The 26,113-nt window shown below is 43.3% G+C and overlaps 1 protein-coding gene across 1 annotated transcript in view; it reads left to right on the top strand.

Moving 5' to 3' along the window:
- The first annotated feature begins 1,131 nt into the window (after nt 1–1,131).
- KPNB1 (karyopherin subunit beta 1) overlaps nt 1,132–26,113 on the top strand; it is a 33,757-nt gene continuing 8,775 nt past the window's right edge. The window contains exons 1-14 of the mRNA XM_050934814.1: nt 1,132–1,275; nt 1,586–1,644; nt 4,584–4,766; nt 9,416–9,616; nt 11,888–12,040; nt 13,216–13,275; nt 13,613–13,702; nt 16,019–16,129; nt 17,866–17,967; nt 20,253–20,477; nt 21,046–21,237; nt 22,383–22,513; nt 23,601–23,748; nt 24,047–24,118. Coding sequence (XP_050790771.1) covers nt 1,236–1,275; nt 1,586–1,644; nt 4,584–4,766; nt 9,416–9,616; nt 11,888–12,040; nt 13,216–13,275; nt 13,613–13,702; nt 16,019–16,129; nt 17,866–17,967; nt 20,253–20,477; nt 21,046–21,237; nt 22,383–22,513; nt 23,601–23,748; nt 24,047–24,118 — 1,767 coding nt within the window. The 5' untranslated portion in view covers nt 1,132–1,235. The remainder of the gene's footprint in view (nt 1,276–1,585; nt 1,645–4,583; nt 4,767–9,415; nt 9,617–11,887; nt 12,041–13,215; nt 13,276–13,612; nt 13,703–16,018; nt 16,130–17,865; nt 17,968–20,252; nt 20,478–21,045; nt 21,238–22,382; nt 22,514–23,600; nt 23,749–24,046; nt 24,119–26,113) is intronic.

Genomic DNA, 26,113 nt, shown 5'->3' with positions numbered 1-26,113 from the left:
CCCCAGCTCCCTGATGGCCCAACCCCCTTTAGCCCCCCAGCAGCCCCTGATAGGCCCCACCCCTCTCTAACCCCCCCCAGCAGCCCCTGGCCCTGATAAGCCCCCTCCCCCAATCCCCTGATGGCCCAGCCCCCCTGAAGGCCCCTGGCCTGATAAGCCCCCCCCAGCTGCCCCCTGATGGCCCCGTCCCTCTCTAACCCCCCCAGCAGCCCCTGATAGGCCCCACCTCTCTCTAACCCCCCCCCCCAGACCCTGGCTCTGATAAGCCCCCTCCCCCAATCCCCTGATGGCCCAGCCCCCCTGTAGGCCCCTGGCCTGATAAATCCCCCCCTAGTTCCCCCTCAGCAGCCCCCTGATGGCCCCGCCCCTCTCTAACCCCCCCAGCAGCCCCTGATAGGCCCCCCCCGCAGCCCCTGGCCCTGATAAGCCCCCTCCCCCAATCCCCTGATGGCCCAGCCCCTGGCCTGATAAGTCCCCCCCTAGTTCCCCCCAGCAGCCTCCTGATGGCCCCGCCCCTCTCTAACCCCCCCAGCAGCCCCTGGCCCTGATAACCCCCCTCCCCCAATCCCCTGATGGCCCAGCCCCCCTGTAGGCCCCTGGCCTGATAAGCCCCCAGCAGCCCCTGATGGCCCCGCCCCTCTCTAACCCCCCCAGCAGCCCCTGGCCCTGATAAGCCCCCTCCCCCAATCCCCTGATGGCCCAGCCCCCCTGAAGGCCCCTGGCCTGATAAGCCCCCAGCAGCCCCTGATGGCCCATCCCCTGGCCCTGATAGGCCCCGCCCCCCGCGGCCCTGCTGGCCCCGCCCCCTCAGGAACGTCTCCTCGCGGCCCCGGCCTCTCCATCCGCTTCTCTCGGCCGCCCTCGCTCCGCCCGGCCAAACGGGCCAATCGGCGCGCTGCGCCGGAGCCCCGCTCAGCCAATGGCCGCGCCTGGGCCGGCGCCGGCGCTGGCCCAATGAGCGCCGCGCGTGCTGGGCGCTGCCAGCCAATGAGTCTGTGCAGCGGCGCGGCGCGGGCCCGGCTCAGCCATATCCCTCCGCCCGCGCGGCTGCCCGGGCCCTTCCCCCCGCTCCGCCTAGTCGGTGCGCGCGCGCTCTCCCCCAGCCGCGCGGCCCTTTCTCCCTCCGCCGCCCGCCACAGCCGCCGCCGCCCGCCCCGGGGTCCCCCACGCACCAGGAGCCGAGAGCGCGAGCGAGCGAGCGGGACCCCACCCCGTGCCGGAGACGCGCCGCCGCCATGGAGCTCATCACGATCCTGGAGAAGACGGTCTCGCCGGGTAGGGGCCAGCACGTGGGGGAGGGACGGGGAGCGGAGGGCGGCAGCCGCCAGGCCCGGGGGGGGGGCGCGGCCGGGCCTGAGGGGGAGGCCGGGCCCGGCGGCGGGAGGCCAGGCCTGGGTGGGGGAGGGAGCGAGCGGGAGTCTGGGCGCGGGGCCGGCGCCGGGGAGGGCCCCGCGCTGGGATCGGGGCGGGGGCCGGTCGGAGGCGCTAGGCCGCGGGGAGCCCGTTTGCCCCGGGGTGTGGGGGGGGGGTGTGGCGGCGGCCCCGGCCTCGGGCAGTGACTGACTGCGGCTCCCCCTCCCCGCAGACCGCTCCGAGCTGGAGGCGGCGCAGAAGTTCCTGGAGCAGGCGGCGATCGAGAACCTGGTGAGCGCCCCGGGCGGGGAGCGCGCCGCGCCGCCCCGCCCTGCCCCGCGCAGGCCGAACCGCCATCGAGGGCGCAGCCCAACTTGCCGGCTCCCAGCCGGGGCGGCGGCCGGCCAATTGGGACGCGCCCGGGAGCCGCGCCGGCCAATGGGGGCGCGGAGCCGGGCCGGGGGGAGGGCAGCGCGTTAGGCTGCGCGGTGGTGCGGTGGGGCCTGCGGACCATGTGGGGAGACCGGGCTGCATGGGGTGCGCCCGGGAGAGGCCCCATAGGCCCTTCACTTTCCCCCCTGCAGAACCTGAGCCTGCATCCTGCCCCCCTTATCTTGTGCCTGCCATGCTGGGCCTTTACCCTTCTCTGCCTGCTCTCGGTCCCCCCATTGCTGCCCTAGGCCGGTCCTTTCCTTCTGCACTTGCCAGGCCTTCTGGTTGTCTTATTCTTGGCCCTTCATTTTTCTCTTTCCTTTTCCAGTGGCTGGGTCCTATTTACCTTTCATTCTAGTCCCCTTTTTACTCTTACAAGGACCTTCACTCTCTTCTGAACTAGGCACTTCTCCCCCCACTTGTCTGTGGCCCAGATGAGGTTGAGATAGACGGTGAAGGTGTTATCAGTGTTGGGAGCCTGTGGTCCTTTTCCCTGGGTGGCGTTAGAGCAGATTTGGAATGTTTTTAAGGGAAATGACAGGCTGGGGGGGTCACTTTGTTCCAGAGGGAAAGGGTACTCAGAAATCTGCAAACAACACACTTGCATTAGCATGTTATGAACTCTTAGCATCGTTCACACATGCACATACTAAAATCAAGGGAGGATTAAGTTTAAAAATATGTCCTACCATTAATGTATGTTGTCTGTGTAATCAAGGCACAACATTACAACTATTACACTAAAATAAGGGTGTATGGGTCTGATTCTTCAAATTGCTATTCTGCTTTCATCCTTGAGGCAATCTCTGGTTCTTGTGTGAGTGATTAAAAATGGGTGAATTATTGCATTCCTCTTTGCTACAGTGAAGGTTAGTTGTCACCGACTTGTCTGATGGATTGGAGGTAATAATTGAGTTTAATTTTTTGGCAATCATATACATTCTTTCCTCTCCACCAGCATTAGTTGACAACCTATGCAGATTACTTTTATATAATTTAATGTTAAGGTTTGTGAAACCTGGTAATCAAAGTTGCTTACAGTGGGGTTTACAGTTTTATATTAGCTCCAGTTCTCTGGCTAACTGTTTAATGAATCATAGCCCTCCACTGCTTTTATTTTGGGACTCTTGCTGAGTCTTCCTACAATGCTTCTGTGTGTGGAAGCTGTGAGAACGGGTACACTACAATTGGGTTTGGGTCTGTAGTCTAGAAAAATTAAATAAATTCTAAATTAGAATTGAGTTTGGGCCTGGAATGAATAAAGCTATTGTCAGTAGCTTTTAAAAAAAATACCAAAACACCTAACCATTTGAGGGAGGCAGGTGTGAGAATAAATAACCGGTGACTGCTGGCTAATCTTACGTTTAGTGGATTTTCCTTGCATAGGCTTCATCAAGTGTATGGCATTTTGGGAGTTCTGCCCACTGTTTCCCTTCAGGGGATGTGTGTGTTCTTGCAGCATTTTCACTTACTATACCAAAAACATCCCTTTTCTGAAAGCTTTCCCCATTTTTAATTTAATCCAGCCTTGCAAAATTTTGTGCCTCAAATATGAATACATTTTTGATGGATAAGTAAAATGAGCTTTTTCATTATGGTAAAAAGTGAACAAGTATATTTTGTGCCGGGGGCATTGCATTTTTCAGGATATTTTTGCAAGACTGATTTAGCTTAAAATGGTGGGTTCAAACTATATATTTGTTTATAAAATCTGCAGTTTTGGTGTTAAAACAGATTATTTGATAACTGTATTTAACTTTTTTAGGTGATATTTTGGACCAAGGAGAACACAAGTTCTTCTGTCCTCAATACTGCCTTAAAAATTGTTGCCTAGCTACTTTTAGGTAGTCTTTCTTAGGCCCTGGTTTCCAATAAAAATTTTGTTTGCATTAACTACGAGTGCAGTTGCACCAATTTAAAAGATTGGTTAAATGCTAGTATAAAGCAGGCAAAACCGTTTCAGGAAGACTTGTTTCCACCGTGTCTGAATCACTTTTGTATGAATTGATATTGAAACCAGTGCAGCTGCATTGAAAAACACATACACAATTTTTAGTGAAGATAATGCTTTGGTCAGTCTTGGCATAAGAGCTGCACTAGTGGAGTTCTTTCTCCATATCACACAAAGCAAAAATGTATCAAATATCAAGCTGCCAAATTGCAAATAGTCAGAATACTAAGGACTTTTTCACTAGTTGTTACCAAAACCGAACAGTACAAATGCAGGTGTTGATAAACATACGTGAAATAGCCCTGCATAAATAATACCTTTGACATCAGAGAAATCATGTAATAAACTTACTCTTACAGAAATATTTTTACTGTACATAAAGCAGCTGATTTGAGCTTTTAAAAACATTTAATAATTCCAAAAGGAAACCGACTTGGTGCTCCCCTTGGAAAAAATAATTTGCTTTATTTGATGTGACATTTAAATTCATGTTAATTTTAAAAACCACAGACAATCTTGGATGACATAGGCCTTGGAATAGGACCTGAGTGCTTTATTTAATCGAGCACTTTAAGCAGACAGTAGGATCGTGGAAGGTAACTGAGTCTCTGAAGTAATCTGAAAAAATCCAACATCTAGTTACGTTGCTTTCCAGTAGTTCTAATTAGGAGCTTAACATTCATAATCTTGGGATAAAACACAGTCGTATGGTAGCAGTTGTTTGGTTGGGTAAAAGTTTAATTCTCTTTGGTTAGGAAAACCTAATGGATCAGATTCTGATTAAGAGCAGATTAGAGAAGTATGTGTTTGTATCCATTAATAAGCATGTTTTCTTCTCCTGACCCAGCCCACTTTCCTTGTGGAACTGTCCAGAGTGCTGGCAAATCCAGGGAACAGCCAGGTTGCCAGAGTTGCAGCTGGTTTACAGATCAAGAACTCTTTGACGTCTAAGGACCCAGATATCAAGGCCCAGTACCAACAGAGATGGCTTGCAATCGATGCCAATGCCCGCAGGGAAGTCAAGAACTACGTAAGTAACTTCTGTACTTCAGTGAATTCCATTTTTGTCCATTCACTTCAAAACTGCTTATCATTTTTCCCACAGTATGGCTGAGTAATGAACATTTGATCTATTTCTCACTGTTTGAAAAGTCGTTATGTTTCTTGCTATTATGGAGCAATGAACCTCATTTGTACTTAATACTTTGTTGCTGTAGCACCTTTAATGTGAGGAGCTGTTTCATAAGCATTAAATTGCAGAAGACACCTGAGAGAGAGCTAAAATATAGAAAAGGGAACAAGTTCACCAACTCTGTAATGCAGCTATCTTTGGGGTGTAGAACACAGCACTGTGGGTTTCTTTTAATCTCTTGTAAATTGAGGTCTAGGGCTGTGTTGCTTTAGTTCAGGGGTTCTCAAACTGTGATATGTGTACCCCTGGGGGTTCATGAGACCTCTCTGGAGGGATACATGGGAGAAATTGTGTAATGGTGGGTTTTATTTATTATTTATTTATTTTCACAATAGGCTACTCACATGAAACTTTAAAACTCTGGGGGAATTTGTGTTATAAAATACGGTAGTTAATTTTTTTTCAAGATATACCAATGAGAACACAGAGACACTGACATACAGACCCCTGACCTCCAAACACTGTACACCATGGGTTCAGTTGCCCAGCAACTGTCCAGTCTAACTGAGCTTGGAACTTAGTCAGTTTTTTTTTTTCTCAGTTGTATATGTCGCACCATAACTATATCTGTATGTAACTGTGAACTATGGGCAAATGGCTAAAGAACAGGTAGTGTTAGGAAGAACACCCAATGTATCAGTGATGAGAATGGTAAGGGTATGCAATAAGAATCTTTACTTTAGTTAATTCTCTCAAATGCTTGCAGCCTGTTAAGTACTCTTCCAGCAATGATGAGATTGGGGTGTGTAAAATACGTGACAAATGTCTACTTCTGATGCTTAAATAAGCAATGTAGGATAGTGCTTAGGGAAGAATAATATGTCCAGTACCTGTTAAGATAATATTAGAGGATAGGTTTTCTCACCTCTGTTCTGCTACTAGTTTTTCTCTTCCTTACCATGAAAAGAAGTGGGATTTGCTTTTGGAGCAGCATGGTGCTTGAAGGAGGAATTATAGGTGAGGTTTTGGGGCAAAAACTGAGACTGCATTTGTATTTTGTTAAAGCATTCTTCAGAAGCATATGAATAGCCAGACAGAAAGATTTCTGAATGATGAACTGCGATTCCAGATTTTTTGGAGGACATAGTTTTCATCACTAGTAGTTTACAGATGCATTGGGATTTGATTTTTATTCTTTATACTTGAACAGTTTCTTCATTTTTTTTTTAACTGTGTTAATTGTCACGTACATTGTGAAATCTCTGAGACAGGAACAGTCTTTCTGCGTGTGTGTACACGTGCACTGGGCCTAGCACACTGTGGGTGTTTGCAGAATACAGTTAAAAACAGTTATCGAAATTCCAGATGCTGAAAACTACCGCTAAGTTTTATAAAGATGTGGAGTGTCTTTGTAATCTGTCAAGATAAAAGCTATGACCTTTGTCAGAGGAGATGGCAAGAGATTTTAGCAGTGCTAGCAAGTGGTTAGCATGAAGAGACATAATGTTGGCCTGGCAGTAATGGCTTTCCAACAGATAACTGCTATATTCTTTAATGACAATGGTTCGTGCGCTCTCAACCAGAGAGTCCTTTGTGCTGATTATCTTTTTGGCTTTAGAAGATGTATGTGTACCTGAATCTATGCAGAACTTTGTAATGGGTACATTCTGGGTGCAAATGGACTACCTATTCTGCATAATCATTTCTCTGGGATAATTGGTGTCTTTAAATGTGTAACACTTACGCAGTATTCTCCAGAGTAAGGTTGGATGATTAGATATTGTGTGATAATTTAACTTTTTTCAGTTATTACTTCCAATGGGGAAAAGAAGGGGTAATGCTGTTTTGATGTTTTTTACTTCAATTGACAAATGTGTTACAGGAAATTTTAGTATTTTTTTGTTTTTTGGTTTTTTTTGGTAACGGTATGATTACAGAATAACAGATCCCTAGTTTAGGAGCTGCAGTGTTGTAGTATGTTGAAGAAAACTCATTAGTTTCATTTGCCTTTAATACTGTCCCTCCAAAGAATTAAAGTAATCATCCTTTACTCATTGTCATTGGATCATTTGGTGCAAGTGATCTACTGAGAGAACTTTTTGATTTAAGATTCCAGATGACTAGCTCTTTCTTAAAAACTTTGAGAATGTTCTTATTTGCGCTACCCTTTTTCCAGTTTAGAAGTTAAGTGGGAGTTGTGACAGATATGGCAATTTACAGCAATATCTTTAGGAGATCTTATTGAACTAAATTTAAATAGCCTTGGAGTCCATTGTATTATGAATGAAAAGTGTATATATTATTGTGGCATTATATGCGACTTCTCTGGGGAGGAGACTTGACCAATGTAAAACCTGGGACATTTCAAAGTACTGTTTTAAACAGTATGCCAGATAAGAAGGAACTTGGGGACAATCAAAATTAAATGGGTTTCCTAGGAGACGCTGGGCTGGGCTGGGTAGGGAAGGGGTGAATGCAAGTTCCCACCTCCAGATCCAACCTTTTGAAGCTACACCCTGAAGAGAGAACCATTGTCTGACTGATTACATGTTCATGGTCTCTAAAGATCAAAGACCCAAGCTGTATATAAAAAAGAGATTGACTTGTCATGAATGCGCTTGTTCTGGGCTGAAAGCTGATATGTACTTAAAACCACAAGGAAAAGAAACCTGTAATAAGATTTAAAGGGCTTATTGCCTGTTAGATCCCTTGTTGGAGTCGGGGGGGGGGGGGGGGTCATTTCTGGTAAGCTTATTAGTGTGCATGTAGGTTTTTATTGTTTTTAATGTATTTTCTCTAATGCTTTCACTTTAAGAATAAATGTACTTGCTTAGAAAGGGCTGTGTGGTTACTTAAAACTGGGCAATTACAAAGCCTTTGGAGAGAGAGCAACGTGCAGATGCTAACCAATTAAGGCAGATTGGTTTGCTGGGAAACTCAGTTTAGACTAGGGACTGTGCCACATGGAAAAACACTGGTCAGGATGGAGAGAGATGTGTCTCCATCCAAAAGAGGTGATGGCTGGGAGCCAAAAACCTAATAGTGGATGCCCATGCTGGATCACAGAGGGGGAATACAGGTGCAGTTGAACTAAACAGTGATGGGAGAGTATTGACCAATTACTACTGTCTGATATCAGTGACCTGACGTGAAATGAGTTGGTGTATCAGGCCCATTCCAATCATAAAATCACTTCCACATTTGGCTCCAACTGGTATTGTGAATACCAAACATTGAATGCACATGACCTTTAGAAACGAGGGGAAAAGCTTCCAACTAAGACAATAGTTATAGGTAGCTTGGGAGAACCTCACATTACTACCAACAGTGCTGTACCTATTGTATGAACAAATGGAAGATCTAAATATCCAAGGCTGAGTGTTCTGCAATTACTAAATTTTTGAAAGGAAGAAAGTTATTTGCTGAAGTGGAGAGTACAACCTTTGCTGCTGAGCAAAGACTAGAAAGACTGTTCAGTAAGTTAACCAGTTAGAATAAACAGGTTTAGTTTGTGCCATACTACTTGGCCAGAGGCAGTTCAGTGCTTCCTATTGGGACAGTTTGACTTAGAGATTCAACTGTAATAGAAATTTAAAATATTATTCACCCTCCACTCAAAGATCATCTTCTCATAAGCTGTCCAGTTAAATTTTTGATTGGGAATGTCATTTATCCAATTTGTTTGTATTTTTTATTATGAAAACAAATAAAAATTAATCACAAACAAGTAAATGACTCTCAGCATGTATGTTTACCAAATGCTGCCCATTTTACAGGATATCCAATACAGTTATGCAACTTCATAACTCATCAAAGCTGCAAGACCAGGCAATAGAGAATTGGACAATAATACACAGGCATAACATGTTAGGGTGGGGGGAGTAACAATTTAAAAAAAATCTTACATGCACAGGCAAAATAAGGAAGGAGGGGGTGGAAAGAGGGAGGGGGAAAAAGCAGAGAGGTCAGGTGGAATGAAAGTTTAGCATTGTTTGAGCCATTTCAGCATTCTTTGTCCAGTATATCAAGAAATAGGGTCCAGATTACTTGAAATCATGTAATTCTTCTCTAAGTTGAAAGGCTTTCTTTTGTGGATAATTTTTCTGATTTATAATCTTATATCGGAGAAAGGGGAATTGTTCCCTTCATGGTTCATCATATATGGGCACCCTTCATAGAATATGAAGGGTGTCTTAGAGAAATGTATTTAATCATGCAGACAAATCCTGCTGCCTGGAGGGGGTAAACCATAACCCTGTCAATATAGGGGCAAACTCATTTCAATTGCTGGGGTTAAATGCTTATTTGTAGAGGCAAAGGTGAAAATCTACCTGTTTTAATCCATGTTTGCAGGTAAAAATAAAATTGATCAGCTAACTCATGTTAGTTACATTTGCTATACTCTTTCTCCTCCCCCCCCCCGTCAAGTAGAGATCTTAGATTCCAATTTTCCTGTATTGAGTCACTGATATCAAATAATCAAAGTGTGTAGACTAGTGAAATTGATTTGAAAAAGTCTGACTAAATTGCTGATGTTTTCTCCACAGGTTTTGCAGACATTGGGTACGGAAACATACAGGCCCAGCTCAGCCTCACAGTGTGTGGCTGGCATTGCCTGTGCCGAGATTCCCATGAACCAGTGGCCTGAACTCATTCCTCAGCTGGTAGCTAATGTTACAAATCAACACAGCACTGAGCACATGAAAGAGTCAACGTTGGAGGCAATTGGTTACATCTGTCAGGATATTGTAAGTACCTTCTCTTGAATATGTGCTATGCAGTGTCCTCTTTCCTCATCCTTTCTCCTGTCTAAATGTCTTTTCTCTAGACAACCCCTCTAGGCTGTATTGTTGCCTGCGGGTTTAGGATGTCTGTACTGAGAGGCAGCAGAATGGTCTCATCCGTGGGTTTTGTGGGGAATCAAAGTGCAAACAGTGGCATCTGAAGGAAGAATTGACCTGGTTTCACAACGTAAATCCAGGTCATCTTTACAAAAGTGCAGATTTAATCATGGAATGTGCATGGTGTTCAGCCTGTGGAGCTGGGTGCCATTTTAAGAACCCAGATAAACGTCCTGAGAGTCAAATGATTACAACTAAGTGGTAAATCCTTACTGAGGTTGTCTCTGGGGACTCAAAAGTCTAAATTATTTCATTATATCATGGGCTGGGCTCAATATCTTCTATATATTGACACATATTTAGCTCTATACAGCACCTTCCAGCCAAGGACCTTAAGAAAACAGCTGTCACAATTTTTATAGACAACTTGTTTTTAGTATCAAACTGTGTTGTGTGTATATAGGACAAGTGGCTGATCTGAACTGCACTTAAAAACCCTGTGTTCTGACCTAAGGCTGAAAACAAAAACTGGCTCCCTGCCTGTTTCTGTGTAAATGCCACTGAGTGGTTGTTTTGCCCCTTATTACACTTTGGAAAAAGTACAGATGTGCTCCTTTTGAAGTGTACAGTGCAGTACATGTAGTTCATCAGGCAGAGAAGTTTATAAAAGCAGTGGGCTAGATAGCCGTCACACAGAAAACTTGCCTTTCACAAGGAAAGCAGGAGGGTCTCCTCTCACTTTTCAATCTATGGTCAAACATCTTATCAGTCAGTGTGTAATAGGATAAACATGTTTTCCTCTTCTGCTATTCGTGCAGCAAGTGGGATATTTTAGGTGGTGTCCCTTTTACAGGAGAAAGGATGGAATATTGGAATCAAAGTTTGGGAAGCTTCCGTGGTAGATGGAGAGGTCCGAAGAACGTGTAATGACTGCAGAAGGCGGGTCCCCTCCTTGAAGAGGAGAGAGACAGGGAGCAGGCAGTGAGGGAAGCCTCATAGGGTAAAATGAAGAAACAGTATCAGAAGTGTCAGTGAGGACAGGGAGTGGAAGAAACCAACAAAAATAAGGCAGGAGGAGAGACCAGAGGAAAAACAGATTTTGAAAGCGACCTGAAAAGATAAGTGTGCCTCTTGCTGCACTGAGTGTCTGAAAGGTTTGAATTGCTGCCTGACTGATTTGAATTGAAAACTAAAAATTCTGTCAGTAATAAGTTCTGGGGCAAGTAAACAGGCTTGGGAGGGGAAAATACTGGTACTGAGATACGTACAATGAAGAGGTGATTCAAAGTTGCAATCACTACTACTAGAATAGAGGGGCTTCAGGTCAACCATCATCAGTTACAAATACACCCAGGATTTCTAAGTGCATGTCAGCCGTTTGTCTGGAAGACAGCAAGTAATTAAGCTTCACTAATCCATAGTGGATTTTTTTGATTGTCTTGAGTTGCTGTACAGAATTTTTCCCTTTTACACTGCTTTGTATTGTGCCTCAATGTGATATTGATAAATCCTAACACAATTTAGGGGGCCCTTGGGACTTTGCATTCCAGATACTCATTTTTTTCCTGTAGTATAAGCGGTGCTGTTCTGTATCCCTCCAACCCTGAATGATTAACCTCTACTACCTCTTTTGGTTATAGCTGTCCTTCCTTGCTACTGTTCCTGGCATGATCCACTGCCAGTATACCAAATGTGGGCCTATTGGTGACACAGTGGTAAGGGGTATGACCACTGATATATGCCTCTCTGCTCAAATGGTAATAGAGTGGAAATTGACAGTTGCTTGAACTCACTATAACATAGCTGAATGAGGCAGTCTGAGGCTTGCTGACTTGAAGCACAGTGGTAATACTTAATTTTATTTTTACTATTTGGCACTTGTGATTTAAACTCTGGAATGCATTTGCTGTTCAGGTGCAGCAAACTGTGCCCTCTTTAAAGATGCACTGCCGTGGTGTCGCAATGAGGTGTTGTGTTGCTCATATTTGACCCCTGGTGTTTCTAGTGAACAAAAGGCCTTTTGGCCTTAAGGGATTTGAATTTCCTCTGCCTGTAGAATTCATTGCCAAACCGTATGAAGGGGGAAAACTTGATACATAGGGGAGCAGGCACCTGAAAAGCAGAGATGCAATCTGCAAGCCATCAGATAACTTCATCACTATTTATTCCTTGTTTCAGGATCCAGAGCAGCTTCAGGACAAATCCAATGAAATTCTCACAGCCATTATCCAAGGGATGCGAAAGGAAGAGCCCAGTAACAATGTGAAGCTAGCAGCTACTAATGCACTCTTGAACTCTTTGGAATTCACCAAAGCAAACTTTGACAAAGAGGTGAGTAAAGGAAGCAACTGAATTCTGGGTGCGAAAGGGAAGGAGTGAATCCATGGTCTATGATGAAAAATCATGCACCACGCTGAATTTTGCTTGATGCATAATTTCATTGGAACTGAGACTTGGGTTCATGTCTGTAAAATTAAAGTTTTAAAGACTGCTGTGGTGCAGAAATACTGGGGAAGTGTTTGGAGAAGACATAAAATGAAAAGGAAGCGTCACTGACTTTTGGCTAAATATGAACTGAACTTAAGGTTTAGCCTGTTATACACTCTGTGTCCTAATCAAACTCTGCTCTCTGCAATGTTGTTGTAGTAGCCTAAGGACAAGTCTGTACTACAGAATTCAGTCAACCTAAGTTACGTCGAGGGATAACCATCACAGTAATTAAATCGCTTTGCATGTTCACACTATGCTGTTTGTGTCGACTGTACGTGTCCTCACCGGGGGCACTTCCACCTATTTAAAATCTGCAAGGGCATTAAAGTAGGAACACCCCTCATATTCCTACTGTAGAGATTTAATGGAAAATGGAGCTAGTAATTAAACTTTTATCTTGGGATGCTCTCTTAATAAAAACCTTTCCCTAGTCAACCATTCAGCTGTTGTTGATTTCTATTGGTGCCTTAATGTTTGATGAGCTGGTTGAGCGTAATCCGTTCAGATTGCATTTGTAGTGGACTTCTGCCCTCTAAATGGGCCTGGGAGTAGTAAATAGAGTGTTAAATTATTATATTCCCTATCTCCTCTTAACACCTCCCAGAAAATTAGTGTCCCAGCTAAATCAGCTTTTGACACATTTTGTAATAATTGCTGAAATAATCTAGGAGACAATAGCTTTTAAAAAACAAACAAGCAAAAAAAACCTTACTTTCCCTAGTGCTGTGACCATATTTTTTTTCTGATTAGAGCAATGTACCTACTTGCATGTGATATTCAAATTTGGGATTCACAATTGCAGTAGGCTGCTTATCTCTTGGAAGTAATTATGAAAACGCTGTGTGGCGAGTGGCTGCCTATATCCTGCCTAGCTCTTGTAGCAGTGTAATATTGGTGGCAGTAATTGCTGAGAAGATCAGGGGCTGTCAGAGTCAAAGAATTAAAATATAATCCTGGTGCAAGATTTTTAAACCCTTTTGCATAATACACTTCTAATGCTTTTATTTCTTTTGCAGTCTGAAAGGCACTTTATTATGCAAGTAGTCTGTGAAGCAACGCAATGTCCAGATACAAGGGTAAGTGATGATATAACGTCTTGAACTGTCTGTCGCTGCACCATCCAGTGACCTCTAGAATTTTAAGTCTTATATTTAAAGGAATAGTGCTATAGGAATAAATATATAAACTCATTTTAATTGGCCTGTGGAGTAATTTTAATCACTAATAATTTGCATTGATTTTTGCTTCCCTTTGTTTTAGTTGTGCTATGTTTAGGCTACATACATGATAATATTGAGTACTAGTCCCTGAAAAGAGTGTTGGACAGTTGCATGAATTCTGCATCGAGAGTAACATTTTCTTGACATGCTCAGAAAAACGACACATTTGTTGACCCGCTTCCTTCTCTGACAGGTACGAGTGGCTGCCTTACAGAACTTGGTGAAGATAATGTCCCTTTATTATCAGTATATGGAAACATATATGGGTCCTGCTCTTTTTGCCGTGAGTACTTCAAATCAAAAATGGAATAGTGGCTTAACTCCAGTGCGCTCATGCTTATAAACTGACGGACAGGAACCAAGAAAATTGCTCCCCCTGTGTCTCCCACGCCAATCCCTGCAGTGCAAGAACTGGAGAGGGAAGGATGGCCTTCCACTCATGTCCCCCCTCCCCCCCCCCCACTCCCCAATCTGGAAAGAGGGCATCTTTCCTTCTTAGGGTGGGCTAGAACCATTTATACATTACCATAATTTGCAGTTACAGTTGCTTTCCTCCACAAAGAATGAATCCTTGTACGGACATCCTCTCCTGCAATTATATTTGTGTAATTGGGGGGGCGGGGGAATAGCTCAGTGGCTTGAGCATCAGCCTGCTAAACCCAGAGTTGTGAGTTCAGTCCTTGAGGGGGCCATATAGGGAACCGGGGTAAAAAATGTCTGGGGATTGGTCTTGCTTTGAGCAAGGTGTTGGACTAGATGATCTCCTGAAGTCCCTTCCAACCCTGATATTCTATGAATTACATCAGTGTTGTGGTGGTCACATTTTACAGACTGAGTTAGATGACATGCACCCAAGGTTTTGTCGTTACTGGCAGAGCTGGGAATAGAGCCCTGAACTCCTGATTCTTGGTCCCTCTGCTTTAACTCCAAATGTATGGCAAATAGATTTTTTTTAATCTGAACATAAAAGCGTCTCGCCTCTTCACAGCCACGGTTGTCAGCTGTGTTCATAGTGCCTCTCCCTCTGTGTTAAGTGGATTGTAAAATAACTAATCCCAAATGTAGGTAATCTAAGAAACACTCAGATACTCTTACAAGTTCCTTATGCTTGCCCCATCCCTTGACCCAGGATTGGATTTTTGCATATTTGTTTAAAGTAGGACTTCCCTGCCACTCCGCCTGTGTGAAGAGGAAATTGGCTTTCTGGCCCTTTCTCATTAGAATTTTGTTTCCCATTCCTTCTATGTGGCAGTTGCTGCTAGAGAATGGTTGGGCACTTTAGGTTTTAAAAACTGCATATTCACAAATCACCTGTCAGTGCTGTAGTCACAGGGGAACCGGGCCTGGCCCTTTTCATTGCCTGTTCTTTTACAGGCTTAGGGCACTAAAGGCTGAGTCTAAATATAAACATGGTCTCTACGTTAGTTGCCTGGTATGGCTGCGGCTTTGTGTGAATTTTATTTTTTTACAGGAGTGCCTGCTTTTCATTTTAATGTCTATAGCACTTCTCTTCCTGAACAATTGCAAAACATTTCAAACTGGATAGTTATATTACCACTATAATGCAGCCACTTATGGGACAGAGCACTGTGGCTAACTAGCATATAGCATTACATAGTAGTGAAGGGGGAAACTTCCATTCTTACTAAAGAGCCATAGAATCTTTAAAATCCAGGCAGAGGACTTAGGACTTTTTATTTAGGTCTCCGTGAAAGAACCACATATTGTAGATGGAACTATTTTGAAGGGACAGTAAGCCTACATTAATTTCAGATAAAAAATGGAATACACAAAATTCACAAACATCACCAATATCTCTAGATTTTTCCATGTCGTAGGTTATCTTCTGTCTTCACTCCACCCTCTTATGTACCACCAAACCTGGGCAATACCTTCATAAGCAAGACTTCTTGAATGTAAAAAACAGCAGGTCCCTATGCAAGAATTTCTAACAGTATCCTCTCCATCTTCTCTAGTTTTTGGTGTAAACCTATCTTTTTGTGGGTGCAGGGGTGGGGGTAAAGTCTCTCTACAAACACCCCTATTCCAATCAAATCTATGTAACCAATAACTGGAGTCACATCTCTGTCAGTGCTTGGTACTGTGAACATTTGTATCTAAGCAGTGTGCATGAGCAATTGGTTGCTGTTCTGCAGTCCTTAAAAGCTATTCTCCCTATTGCCCAGTCATACTCTCTTGAAATGTGGAGGTATTGTTTAGCAGCTTGGAACTTGCATTGGCATAGCTACAACTCTCTGCAGTGTAGATTTTTCACACCCCTGTAAGTCATTGCTATATATACCTAACCCTCGGTGTAAACAGTGCTAGTTTGACGAAAGAAATCTTCTGTTGACTCACTACCTTTTCTTGGGGAGGTGGATTACCTATGCCAAGAGGGGAACCTCTCCAGCTGGCATAGATAGGGTCCATACTGTAGTGTTTCAAGTGTAGACAAGCCTTAAGAAAGACGAGCTCACTCGCTCTCAAGCTGCCTCTTGTTTCAGGATGACTAGGTTCCTGTACCATGCTGCCAATATATGGCGTCAGAATGACTTTTGCTAAAATGTCCACTTTTTCTCTACCTCTCATGTTTCTGAAGATCACAATTGAAGCAATGAAAAGTGACATTGATGAGGTGGCTCTGCAAGGAATAGAATTCTGGTCAAACGTCTGTGATGAGGAAATGGATCTGGCTATTGAAGCATCTGAGGTGAGCTTGGAACTGGTGTTTGTGGGGATCGGTGTTAGTGAGTAAAACAAGTAACCATTGTTTCAAATGTTAAAAAGGAGGGACTGAACCAGACCTGAAAGCGCCTTTGTTTTTCCAAGGTGCGATTTTTATTAAAGAGCTGTCTCTGAACCCTTGTGTAGCAGTCCTAGGTCCATGATGAGAGATCATGCACCACTCTGAGTATTAAGTGATGCATATCTAATATGGAAGCTGAGACTTGAGGCTGCATGGTACGCAAGGCAGTATATCATCCATTTCCGGTTGCTGTCTTTATGAAGAGCGATTCAGTAGCAAACTTCTCATTCACTGGCTAGACTTTATGGATGTCTGTCAAGAGTTTACAGGTAACCTTTTGTATTTGCAAGTATCTCAAGTTTGTTTAGCAGCAGTAAAAGCTTTTTCTCAGCTCATTGCTTTTGGCCAATAATTCGCTCTGTCCTTGACATGCTGCCAAAATATTTCTGGGTTTGAGTGCCTTGGAAATATTTACTACAGTCAGAGCATAAGTTTGGGAGTGTTTCCATTGTAAGGGCCTTCGTAAGTTCTCAAAATTTGTATCCATCCGGCTGAAATTCTTCAGGCTCAGCGGTTCTCTTAAGGTAAAATTTTTGGGAAAGCTGGAGCAAAATGCTTCTGCTGTTCTGAGATGGGACTAGAACAGGACTTAATGTTTTTTAAATAATGAACAAAAGCGTTCTAGTGCCAGAATGGCTGGGATTTGAAACTCAACAGGGCTAAACAGTGTCTTCGAATATTCCGATGAAATTAGGTTATGGTTTTGGTTATTTGAAAACAGCGTTTGTAAAGTGGGCATGATTTTTCGCATTCTTTAAAGACAAGTGAGGTCCCATATGTGTGGCTGCATAGTGAACACACGCATTGGTTTGCACATTACGTTGAGCTTTGTGCATAAAGTTCGCAGCACTTTGGAAAACTTAGGTCTCTTGCCTCATTAAGGCTCATTGGAGCCTTTCCTTGGTCCTTGTAGTGAACAAGGCCAAATGAGTATTTTCTTAGACTGAGTTTCCTTAGCTCTGTGAATAATAATGCTTTCTGTACCATGAAACAGTGATGTGACTTAGGAGTTCAGTGATACTGATACCAGTAGTTTACCTCTAGGAACATTTAAAGGGTTACTCTTGCATCTTGTATAATACACGAGATTTATGGTTTGGTTATAAAAAGCAATTGGCTAAAATAAAAGTAGTTCTTATTCTTTAGAGTGGATGGATTGAAAAGGAAAATGGTGTCTTGTTCTTCATGCAGATGCTCTTTCTTTCCAAAAAGTCTTAGTGTAAACTTCCTTTAAAGGGAGCTAAATGTATTTTTCTGCTGAATGCTCAAAATAGCAAGGGTAAAGGGACAGTTAGCACAGAGGTCTAATCTGTATGCTAAGTGCCTCTTACCCTTCCTGTTTGGAGGCATTTAGTAATTGTTTAATTTGTAAATATTTGCAGTTTGTCTTCAACGTGTTTGTGTAGTGTGGGGAATGGCAGCATGCACTTGCGGAATAGCAAACTGTGCATGTGCATCGAACATTTAACTAGAGTAGAATTCAAGGAGTCCTCCTGGGAAAAGAGTTCCAGCTTTTGCTGGTGATTTTACAGCATAAAGTAGATAACGTAACTTAAAATCTAATTCAGTTTGATTTTTTTTCAGAAGGAAAAGTGTTTCTGGGCAGCTATTGAGGATTGTTTTGTAACCTTTCTTTCTAGGCAGCAGAGCAAGGAAGGCCTCCAGAGCATACTAGCAAATTTTATGCTAAGGGAGCACTGCAGTATCTGGTCCCAATTCTCACACAGACACTAACTAAACAGGTGAGTTTGGAGGTTCCTTACTGTGCATTGTCTGGAGTTGTCTGTATGCACCAAGAACCTTACACTTATGGTACCAGCCTTACTCTACACAAGCAATTGCTGGAATGCTGTGAGTCTAACTATGTAGGATAGAATGCCATTAGTTAAATGTGGCCCCTGGTCATTGAATCAGTATTCTATTTTCATAGATGATTCACTAATGAACTGGGACCGGAAGATCCTTTAGGCTCTTTATAGAGTTAAGATAAAGGCATGCTTGTTCTGAACACCTCATGTAGCAGTCCTTGGTCTATGATGAGACATCATGCACCACTCTGACTGAATGATGCATTATGTGTGAAAGCTGAGACTTGAGGCTGCAGTGAAGCTGGTTCCAGCCACTTGAGGTGGTTTCATTATTGTACAACATTTCATTAAGGCAGGTTTCCCTTTCTGATTACTGAAGGCTTTTGATGGGTTATCATGAGGCTGCAATATCATTTAGCACAAAGTGTTTAGTGTTTGTGGAATTAGAAACAGGACATCAAGGTTTTGTTTGCCTCATTTAGAACCTTTTTTTTTTTTTTTTTTTTTAAACCTCAAATTCTAAACTCTGAATACCATATTTTACCACACTTATTTGTTTTTATGAGGACTTCTTAGGGGCTAATTTAGACTGTGGAACAAACCGTATCCAAACGAAATCACTTGCTGTACCAAGTCTATTTAACGTGATATTAAATAACAGTTAAAAAATCCACGTAGTATCAAGTACCTTTGTCAAGTTTGAGAGAGACTAGGAAATGGCTGTAATTTTTAATGGCTGTTATGTTTGAGATTGCTTCCATGTTTTAGTGCCAACTGCCTGAATAAGTAGTTCAATTACAGGAGGCTGTGAGGTTGTTAAAGAACCAATCAGGAAACATAAGTCATCCTCAGGTGTGCACCTTCAAAGGGGTTAGGTTAACCATGGCAGGGCCGTCAGCTGGAGGGAGAAGCTACCTAACTGGTTCCATCCAAGCTAGAATGGGTTACTCTTCCAAAGGCTAAGCCTGTGGTCAAAGGAGACCCAAACTCTCAGACCCTAGAAAAGGGTGTAGTGTTGGGTGGTCTAGAAGAGGCTGCTGAGTGTATCATGAACTGCCGCACAGAGAAACACTGGGGGTCAGACACACTGCTTCGTCCTGACAGAGACGGAGTTAGCTGGCAAAAGAGACCTTGCAAAGGTGTAGGTCAGTGGTTCTCAAACTTTTCTTTTCGTGGACCACTTGAAAATTGCTGAGGATCTCAGCAAACCACTTAATAATCTTTCCAAATGTTGTTTGTACTGTTGGCTAGCTATTGTGAAGCGCTTTGGATAAAAGCACTATATTTAAACCCTTAATTAACTTTTTTTGGTCTACAAATAAAAGCACACAACTCCTATTTTTATATAAGTAGTCTTACCTTTCTAATGCGATGGATGTGCCCTCTCTCCCCTGCTGCGGCAGCCCCCGAGCTGGGGCTGGGAAGGAGGGGGTGTCTCTTCCCCTGCTGCTGCAGCCCTAGAGCTGGGTAAAGTCACATCTTTTGCTGCCACAGCCCTCCATGTCCCAAATCCCCCCCCCCCCTTCTTACCCCACTGCCCCCTGCCACCTACCCTTTATTCCCCCCAAGGCCATCACCTCACTTTACATGTGCCTTTTCTCCAGGGTCCAGGCACCTAATTAGTGGAGCCATGCCTGCGTGGCTCCACTAATTAAGTGGGTGGCCCTTCATTCTCTTATGTGCAGCCGCCCAGGTGCACACCTTAGAGGGAACTGTCTGCGGACCACCACAGTTTGAGACCCTCTGGTGTAGGTAATACCCATGCATGTAGACCTTTTATGGTGTTTACGCTTTGATCTAAATGGTTTTATCTTCTGATGAAAGAATAATACTTGATTTGAAGATGTTTGTGTTACTGCAAAATTATGCGCTCATGGGCTTCTGAAGGGAAACTCGTACCGGATCCAAAACAGAGTTAACACATTTGGGAACCCCGGGGCTGGACCTGGAGATCCATTCTGAGTGGTTGGACTATGTGGTTTCACCTAGATGCCCATCACCTAATGGGGTGCACTCATGAGAGAATAAAAGGGCTCTAGGGTGCACTTTGCCCAGAAACTGACATTTACTTTTTTAGGTTTGTAATGTGGACTGAATTCATGTCAAAACACAGTCGGTACCTGTTCATATTCCTTGTCCTTGGATCCAGCAAGAAGCAAAGTTCTCATTGGTAACCAATATTTTTGCTAAGAGTGACCCAAGTGGTGGTGTCTTCCCAGGATGAAAACGATGACGATGACGACTGGAATCCCTGTAAAGCAGCTGGCGTTTGCCTTATGCTTCTGGCAACCTGCTGTGAAGATGACATTGTTCCTCATGTGCTGCCCTTCATTAAAGAACACATTAAAAACCCAGATTGGCGATACAGAGATGCAGCTGTCATGGCTTTTGGGTGTATTTTGGAGGGGCCAGAGCCCAACCAGCTCAAACCACTCGTTATTCAGGTCAGACCAAGTTTTTCTTGCAGGTTGGCTTTCTTGAACAAAAATATTTGACTTAATGTAACTACTTTGAGCGCTACCCAGGAAGGGAGATCAGAGATCACGGTTGTGTGTAACCCTTCAGTTTTGCTCAGTTGCTGAACAACCTGCAAAGGAGATTTTTAAGACTATAAATTTTAGAATTGTAACATGCAGGCGTTTGCATGGATTTGGCAAACTCTTGTGATCAGTTGGAGTAGCTATCCTTAGAGCAGGAACCCCTTTGTTTATGCAGCACATGGAAGGCACACTCAATCCACACAGCTTTGGTTAGCGCAGGCTTTTAACTCTGTGTATGTTGCCTCTCACTGTGAGGCAATATGTAGAATCTGAGAATTGAAACTTTTAGGGTTCAGTGCTCCTGGCTTTGTCATTAGGAAATACTTTACTTTGTGGGCCTTCTTTACATCCAATAGTGGCTTCTTAGCTCAGGGGTAAGACCATATGCCCAAACAGCTACAGGCTTATTGGTATAATGCGAGTGAATTTGGTATGATTCTGACTTATTACTAACGGTGTGGTTCTGTTCTAGGCCATGCCCACTCTAATAGAACTAATGAAAGATCCTAGTGTGGTGGTTCGAGATACGACTGCATGGACTGTGGGCAGAATCTGCGAGCTGCTCCCTGAAGCTGCCATCAATGACATTTACCTCGCTCCGCTGTTGCAGTGTCTCATTGAGGGCCTGAGTGCCGAGCCCAGAGTGGCTTCCAATGTGTGCTGGGTAAGGCAGGACTCCACTGCTATGGGACAATATGGGCTGGGCTTCTACCAGCAGGTGTGGGGTTGAAGGATTTACCTACCGATTCTTGTGAGCAGACCTCCTACGTAAACTAGAGGAGTTCTGCAGGCTATGGGGTACTCCCTTAAATGATGTGAAGAGATGACTGACTTGTTCATCAGCCACAGAAACCTTGTGTGAACGAGCCCCAGTCTGTAGTGCTGCATGTTGGTGGGACTGGAGAAAAGGAAGGGAGCTGGTGGGGAGAAAGTTAACTGGAAAGATGCTCAGGAAGGGAACAAGTGTGAAATTGTCTTCAGTTTGAAAATGCTGTGGAGACGACTCTTCCCTACAAAGACCTTGGGGCATTTGGTAACTGTATAAAAGAGAGGTCTTCAGATGACTTTTTTTAGTGCACCCTCTTTTGTATTGTCTAGCCACCCTTCTCAGGCAGCCAAGGCTGCTTATTCAGCTGAGGGGGAGACAGGATATTTTCTCTCCCTATTAGCTAGATATTCTGCCTTTGCAGCAGTAACTCGAACACGAGGTGCATCTCATTCCCTTGCATACATTCAAGTTGTGTTATCGCCAAACCACTGGGCTGGTTTGGCAAGTTCAACTTTACCGTCTTCCTAATGCATGTAATATTAGACAACCTACATGTACAAACATGTAGCGTCATTGCAAGGAGGAGGCATGCCTCACTGCATTTTAACCAATGAACTGCTTCTGCTCCATTGTTTTTTTTAGAGTCCTTTTGTTGTGTTCCAGCAGAAATGCGTGAGGATTATGATGTTAAATCAAGTGTTAGGAGCTGTATAATTAACTTTTTAATTTTCCTTAGTATGTTTTCTCTACTGGTCCCAGGAGCTTAGGGACCTCTGGTCAGCCAGGGCTCTTCCTGATCCCATTGACCCTGGCAAAGGCTCGTGTTACTGGGGCTTTTTTCTTCTGAAAATGTGAACAAATGTAAATTTTGCAAATTGAAATGAAAATCATAAGGCTTTCACCTTATCATCTGTTCAGTTCTTTTGTCCTTTAAGGCAGCTGCAGTCACTGCCTGGCAAGGCTATGTATGTGGCTGAGCTAGTTTGCTGTTATGATAAACTCATTCCACTGTAGACATTGTGATCTGTTCTGTATTTCAGGCCTTCTCTAGTCTGGCTGAAGCTGCCTATGAAGCTGCAGATGTAGCAGATGATCAAGAAGAGCCAGCAACCTACTGTTTATCCTCCTCGTTTGAGCTAATAGTTCAGAAACTCCTGGAGACCACAGACAGGTACTCTCAGACCAGCTGTCCTAATCTCTGCAGAAATGCCTTTTTTTTTTTTTTTTTTTTTTTTTTTTTTAATCCCCCTGTCCCACTCCTGTTGCCTCCTAAAACTCTTAGGTGAAGTGATGTGTTAAGGGTGTCAATCCCTCATGGCCTAAAGTTTTTGTGACTTGGAGTATCTAATGTCAGTTCCCAGGAGAAAGGTCATATTTGCACATACAGAGATTTTTCCAGTTTTTGGTCTCATTCATCCTTATGGAGCTCTCCGGAGCATCCTGTAAATGTATTTTCTCCTCCAGTGCTTTCCTTCAAGTTGTGGAATACCACATAAAACTGTGTACACAATCTGAAACGTACAGAGATCTGCACAGTAGTCAGCAAGCCATTTGAGAGATCCTGTCTGGCCTGAGAGTCACTAAGTAGTCAAAATTGTAGCAAGACAGGCTAAAGGTCTCTAGAACTGTGTGTGGGGTATGACTTTCATCACTGTAGCTTGCATGTACTCAGTGTATCATGGTGTAATTTTTACCTAGAGGCCCCACAGCAGATCACAATCGCATTGTGCTGAACATGGTATACACACAGTAGCACTGCCCCTGTCCCCAAACAGCTCACAAAAATAGACACGACAGCCATTTTGCAGGTGGGGAGTAAGGCACAGAGTAAGTGACGTGCCCAAGGACAAATAGGGAGTCTAGCTGATCCAGTAATTGAATGTTGATCTTTTGAGACCTTGCTCTAGTGCTTTAACTACAAGATCAATGGTCCCTCTAGGGTGGAGGCACATCAGGAGATAGTGTTGGGAAGTTTTCCCTGAAAGTGCTGCCTCTGTCCGTGGCTAAATAAAGGACTTTCAGCATCTTTCATTAACACAGATTAATAAAACCAAACTACCAAAAATTGAGCCTAGATTCAAGCCATGGTAATAGTGCAGCTATTGCAGTACATAGTATAGTACAGATAGATATGTTCAGCTTCTGCTGTAGCATTGAGGTTTAACTTTTACTAATTGATCAAACAAGGTCTGTATTTAAGCCAGCATGGCCACTGAGAGCAAAAAAACAAAACAAAACCCTCTTTCCTTGCTGTGTAGGCCGGATGGACACCAGAATAACCTGCGGAGTGCTGCATATGAAGCTCTGATGGAAATAGTGAAAAACAGTGCCAAGGACTGTTACCCTGCTGTCCAGAAGACGACTTTGGTCATTATGGAGCGGCTGCAGCAAGTGCTGCAGATGGAGGTAGACAGAGGCCAAATTCGCTACCAGGGTCATAGGGCAAATGTAATCCTCCGCGGCATAATCACTTTGCTGTATTCTGGCTTTAGTCTCTAGCCAAATTAGTTCTTCTGTTGATTGACTATATAGCAAGTATCTTTTGAGAAGCTTGAAGTGGAACAAGCGAGTTTAAAGCTGCATTCCTTCTGGTCATAGCACTGCCATTGCTGTGGCATCTTAATGTCCATGCTACAACTGCAGAGACCTTTTTTCTCTTTAAGTGTTAAAAAAAAAAAAAAAATCTGTTTTTGTTCTCCTACAGTCCCATATCCAGAGCACATCAGACAGAATCCAGTTCAATGATCTTCAGTCTCTACTATGTGCTACTCTACAGGTAAACCACTTTCTTACCAGTTCTGATATCCATGGAGAGGAGGTAGGCAGGCAGAATCTTTTGAAAAGTTCATGCATCCCAAAGAGTGCACGCTTGCAGATGAATTTTTTAAAATGAAATGCGCTCCTTACACCCAGGTTAGTCTGAAAGGGGCAGAGGAGCTTAAACATGTGAAAGCATGGAGCCTTGCACAACTAAGTGCCTGGTTTAAAAACCAATAAAATACTCTTGTTTTTGTGGGACAGAGCACATCTTACCAGCAATATTTAAAGTAAAATATCTGCAATTTCACACTGGCTGTCATGTTAGTGTAAGATTGAACAATCACTCACTTTTGTCACACTCATCAAAGAAATTAACAACTTTAATTTGTGCACTGCTGCTTATGGTTGGAGTTCAATACTCATTTAAATTTGCACTGAAATTAAACAACCTGGTAAAAGAACACCTCACGTGTTTTGGGAGCATTAGCTCATTCCACTTGCTTGCCTAGTCTTAAAGGCTACTGAAATCTGCCATTCTTTTTCTGAGCCACTTGGGAAATCCATCAGACAGTATTTCTGATATCATGTGATATCTGGCAGCATAGCTTCCTGCTTGCTGTCTGTACTGCAAAAGGACTGGAGCTACTGTGGGATCGTTCCTACTGTGTGTTTTCCAGCATTGCTGTAACTTTTTTAAAGTGCAGTTAATACCTCTGTTTATTACTGGAAAATATTAGCATATTATAAGTAATGCACTTCTCCAAAATACTTTACAGTAGATGAGGATTCAGCATGCTCCATGCAGGATTCAGAAGCAGATCCTGCTCTCTTCTGTATGGTAACATTCCTTAGAGGTGTGTTTGAACATCACGTACACTGAAATAAAAGCCGTTACTGAACACCCATCTTTATCTGAAACTCACTTTTTCCCTGTTTTTGTTGTGTGCTCATTATGGGTTCATGACTTCTCCCATTTCCATTAACATAAGAGTCTGAAATGATTTAACACCCTCATGTTCAAAAGCAAGTAGTATCAGCTGGGGGCTCTCTGAAATTTGGAGAGAATGAAAGAAAATTTCAAATCACGGATGCTAATAGTAAGATCCATCAAACCCAGCAGAATCATAGAGGCAAGTCTGATGTCTGGGATCTCTCTGATCTCACTAGTATGAGATTATCCCTTTCAAGCTGCTTCCAGTCATTTGCAGTCCGGTTTTACTCTTCTAAGGTATACTGTCAACCTGAATATCACATTTCTCTGAATTTCGTACTTACTGTAGCTACAATACTTAACATGACTAACTGAAAAATTAATGGAGAGCACTTTTCAGTTTTATTTGAATAAGCTTTGTATGTAATCAGTTTCACTGTTTCTGGTGTGTAGGCAGTAATTTATTCCCTGCTGAAAAGATAAGCATGCAACATAAGAAATTACTTTAAAAATATTTGTACGAAGAATTTTAAGAAAAAGAGCAAGACCTACTATGTTAATGGTGAAACTCAAACTTTCTGAAGTGGGTCAATTTAAAAATTCAAGTTCAAAACATTCCTTGAAGTGGCATATGTGAAATATATTAGTTTAAATTTTTTGCCAAGCGTGGAGGCAAGTGGTTAAAGGATCTTTGTGTACTTCACTTGGTGGGTTTTGGGGGCTTCTTGTTTGTTTCTTAAATAGTGAACTGCCAGAACTAAATTTCTGAGGTCAAGTTAAAGATGGTGATAGGGAGAACTTTGCAGTGAAAAGAGAGCATATATAGTAGTCGGGAAAAGAGATCTTTGAGGAACCTGGTAGGAACAATATTTAGGAATGTTGTAGGAAACCCTGTTTTATAGCACTGATGGTAAAATGTGTCCTGTCTGTTAATACTATGGTGTACATGAAGCATGCAGGGCAACTGGAATTCCCTGTCGCTTCATGGGGCTACCAGCAAAATTCAATTACAATCCACAATCGGAAATAAAATTGCTAGGAGACTTACAATAGGAAATGGGCGGTGTTAAAAAGGGATTG

The sequence above is a fragment of the Gopherus flavomarginatus genome, chromosome 25, assembly GCF_025201925.1.
Source record: "Gopherus flavomarginatus isolate rGopFla2 chromosome 25, rGopFla2.mat.asm, whole genome shotgun sequence".
Lineage (NCBI taxonomy): Eukaryota > Metazoa > Chordata > Testudines > Testudinidae > Gopherus > Gopherus flavomarginatus.
The sequence above is the reverse complement of the archived record's forward strand: the minus strand, read 5'-3'. Positions and strand labels throughout refer to the sequence as shown.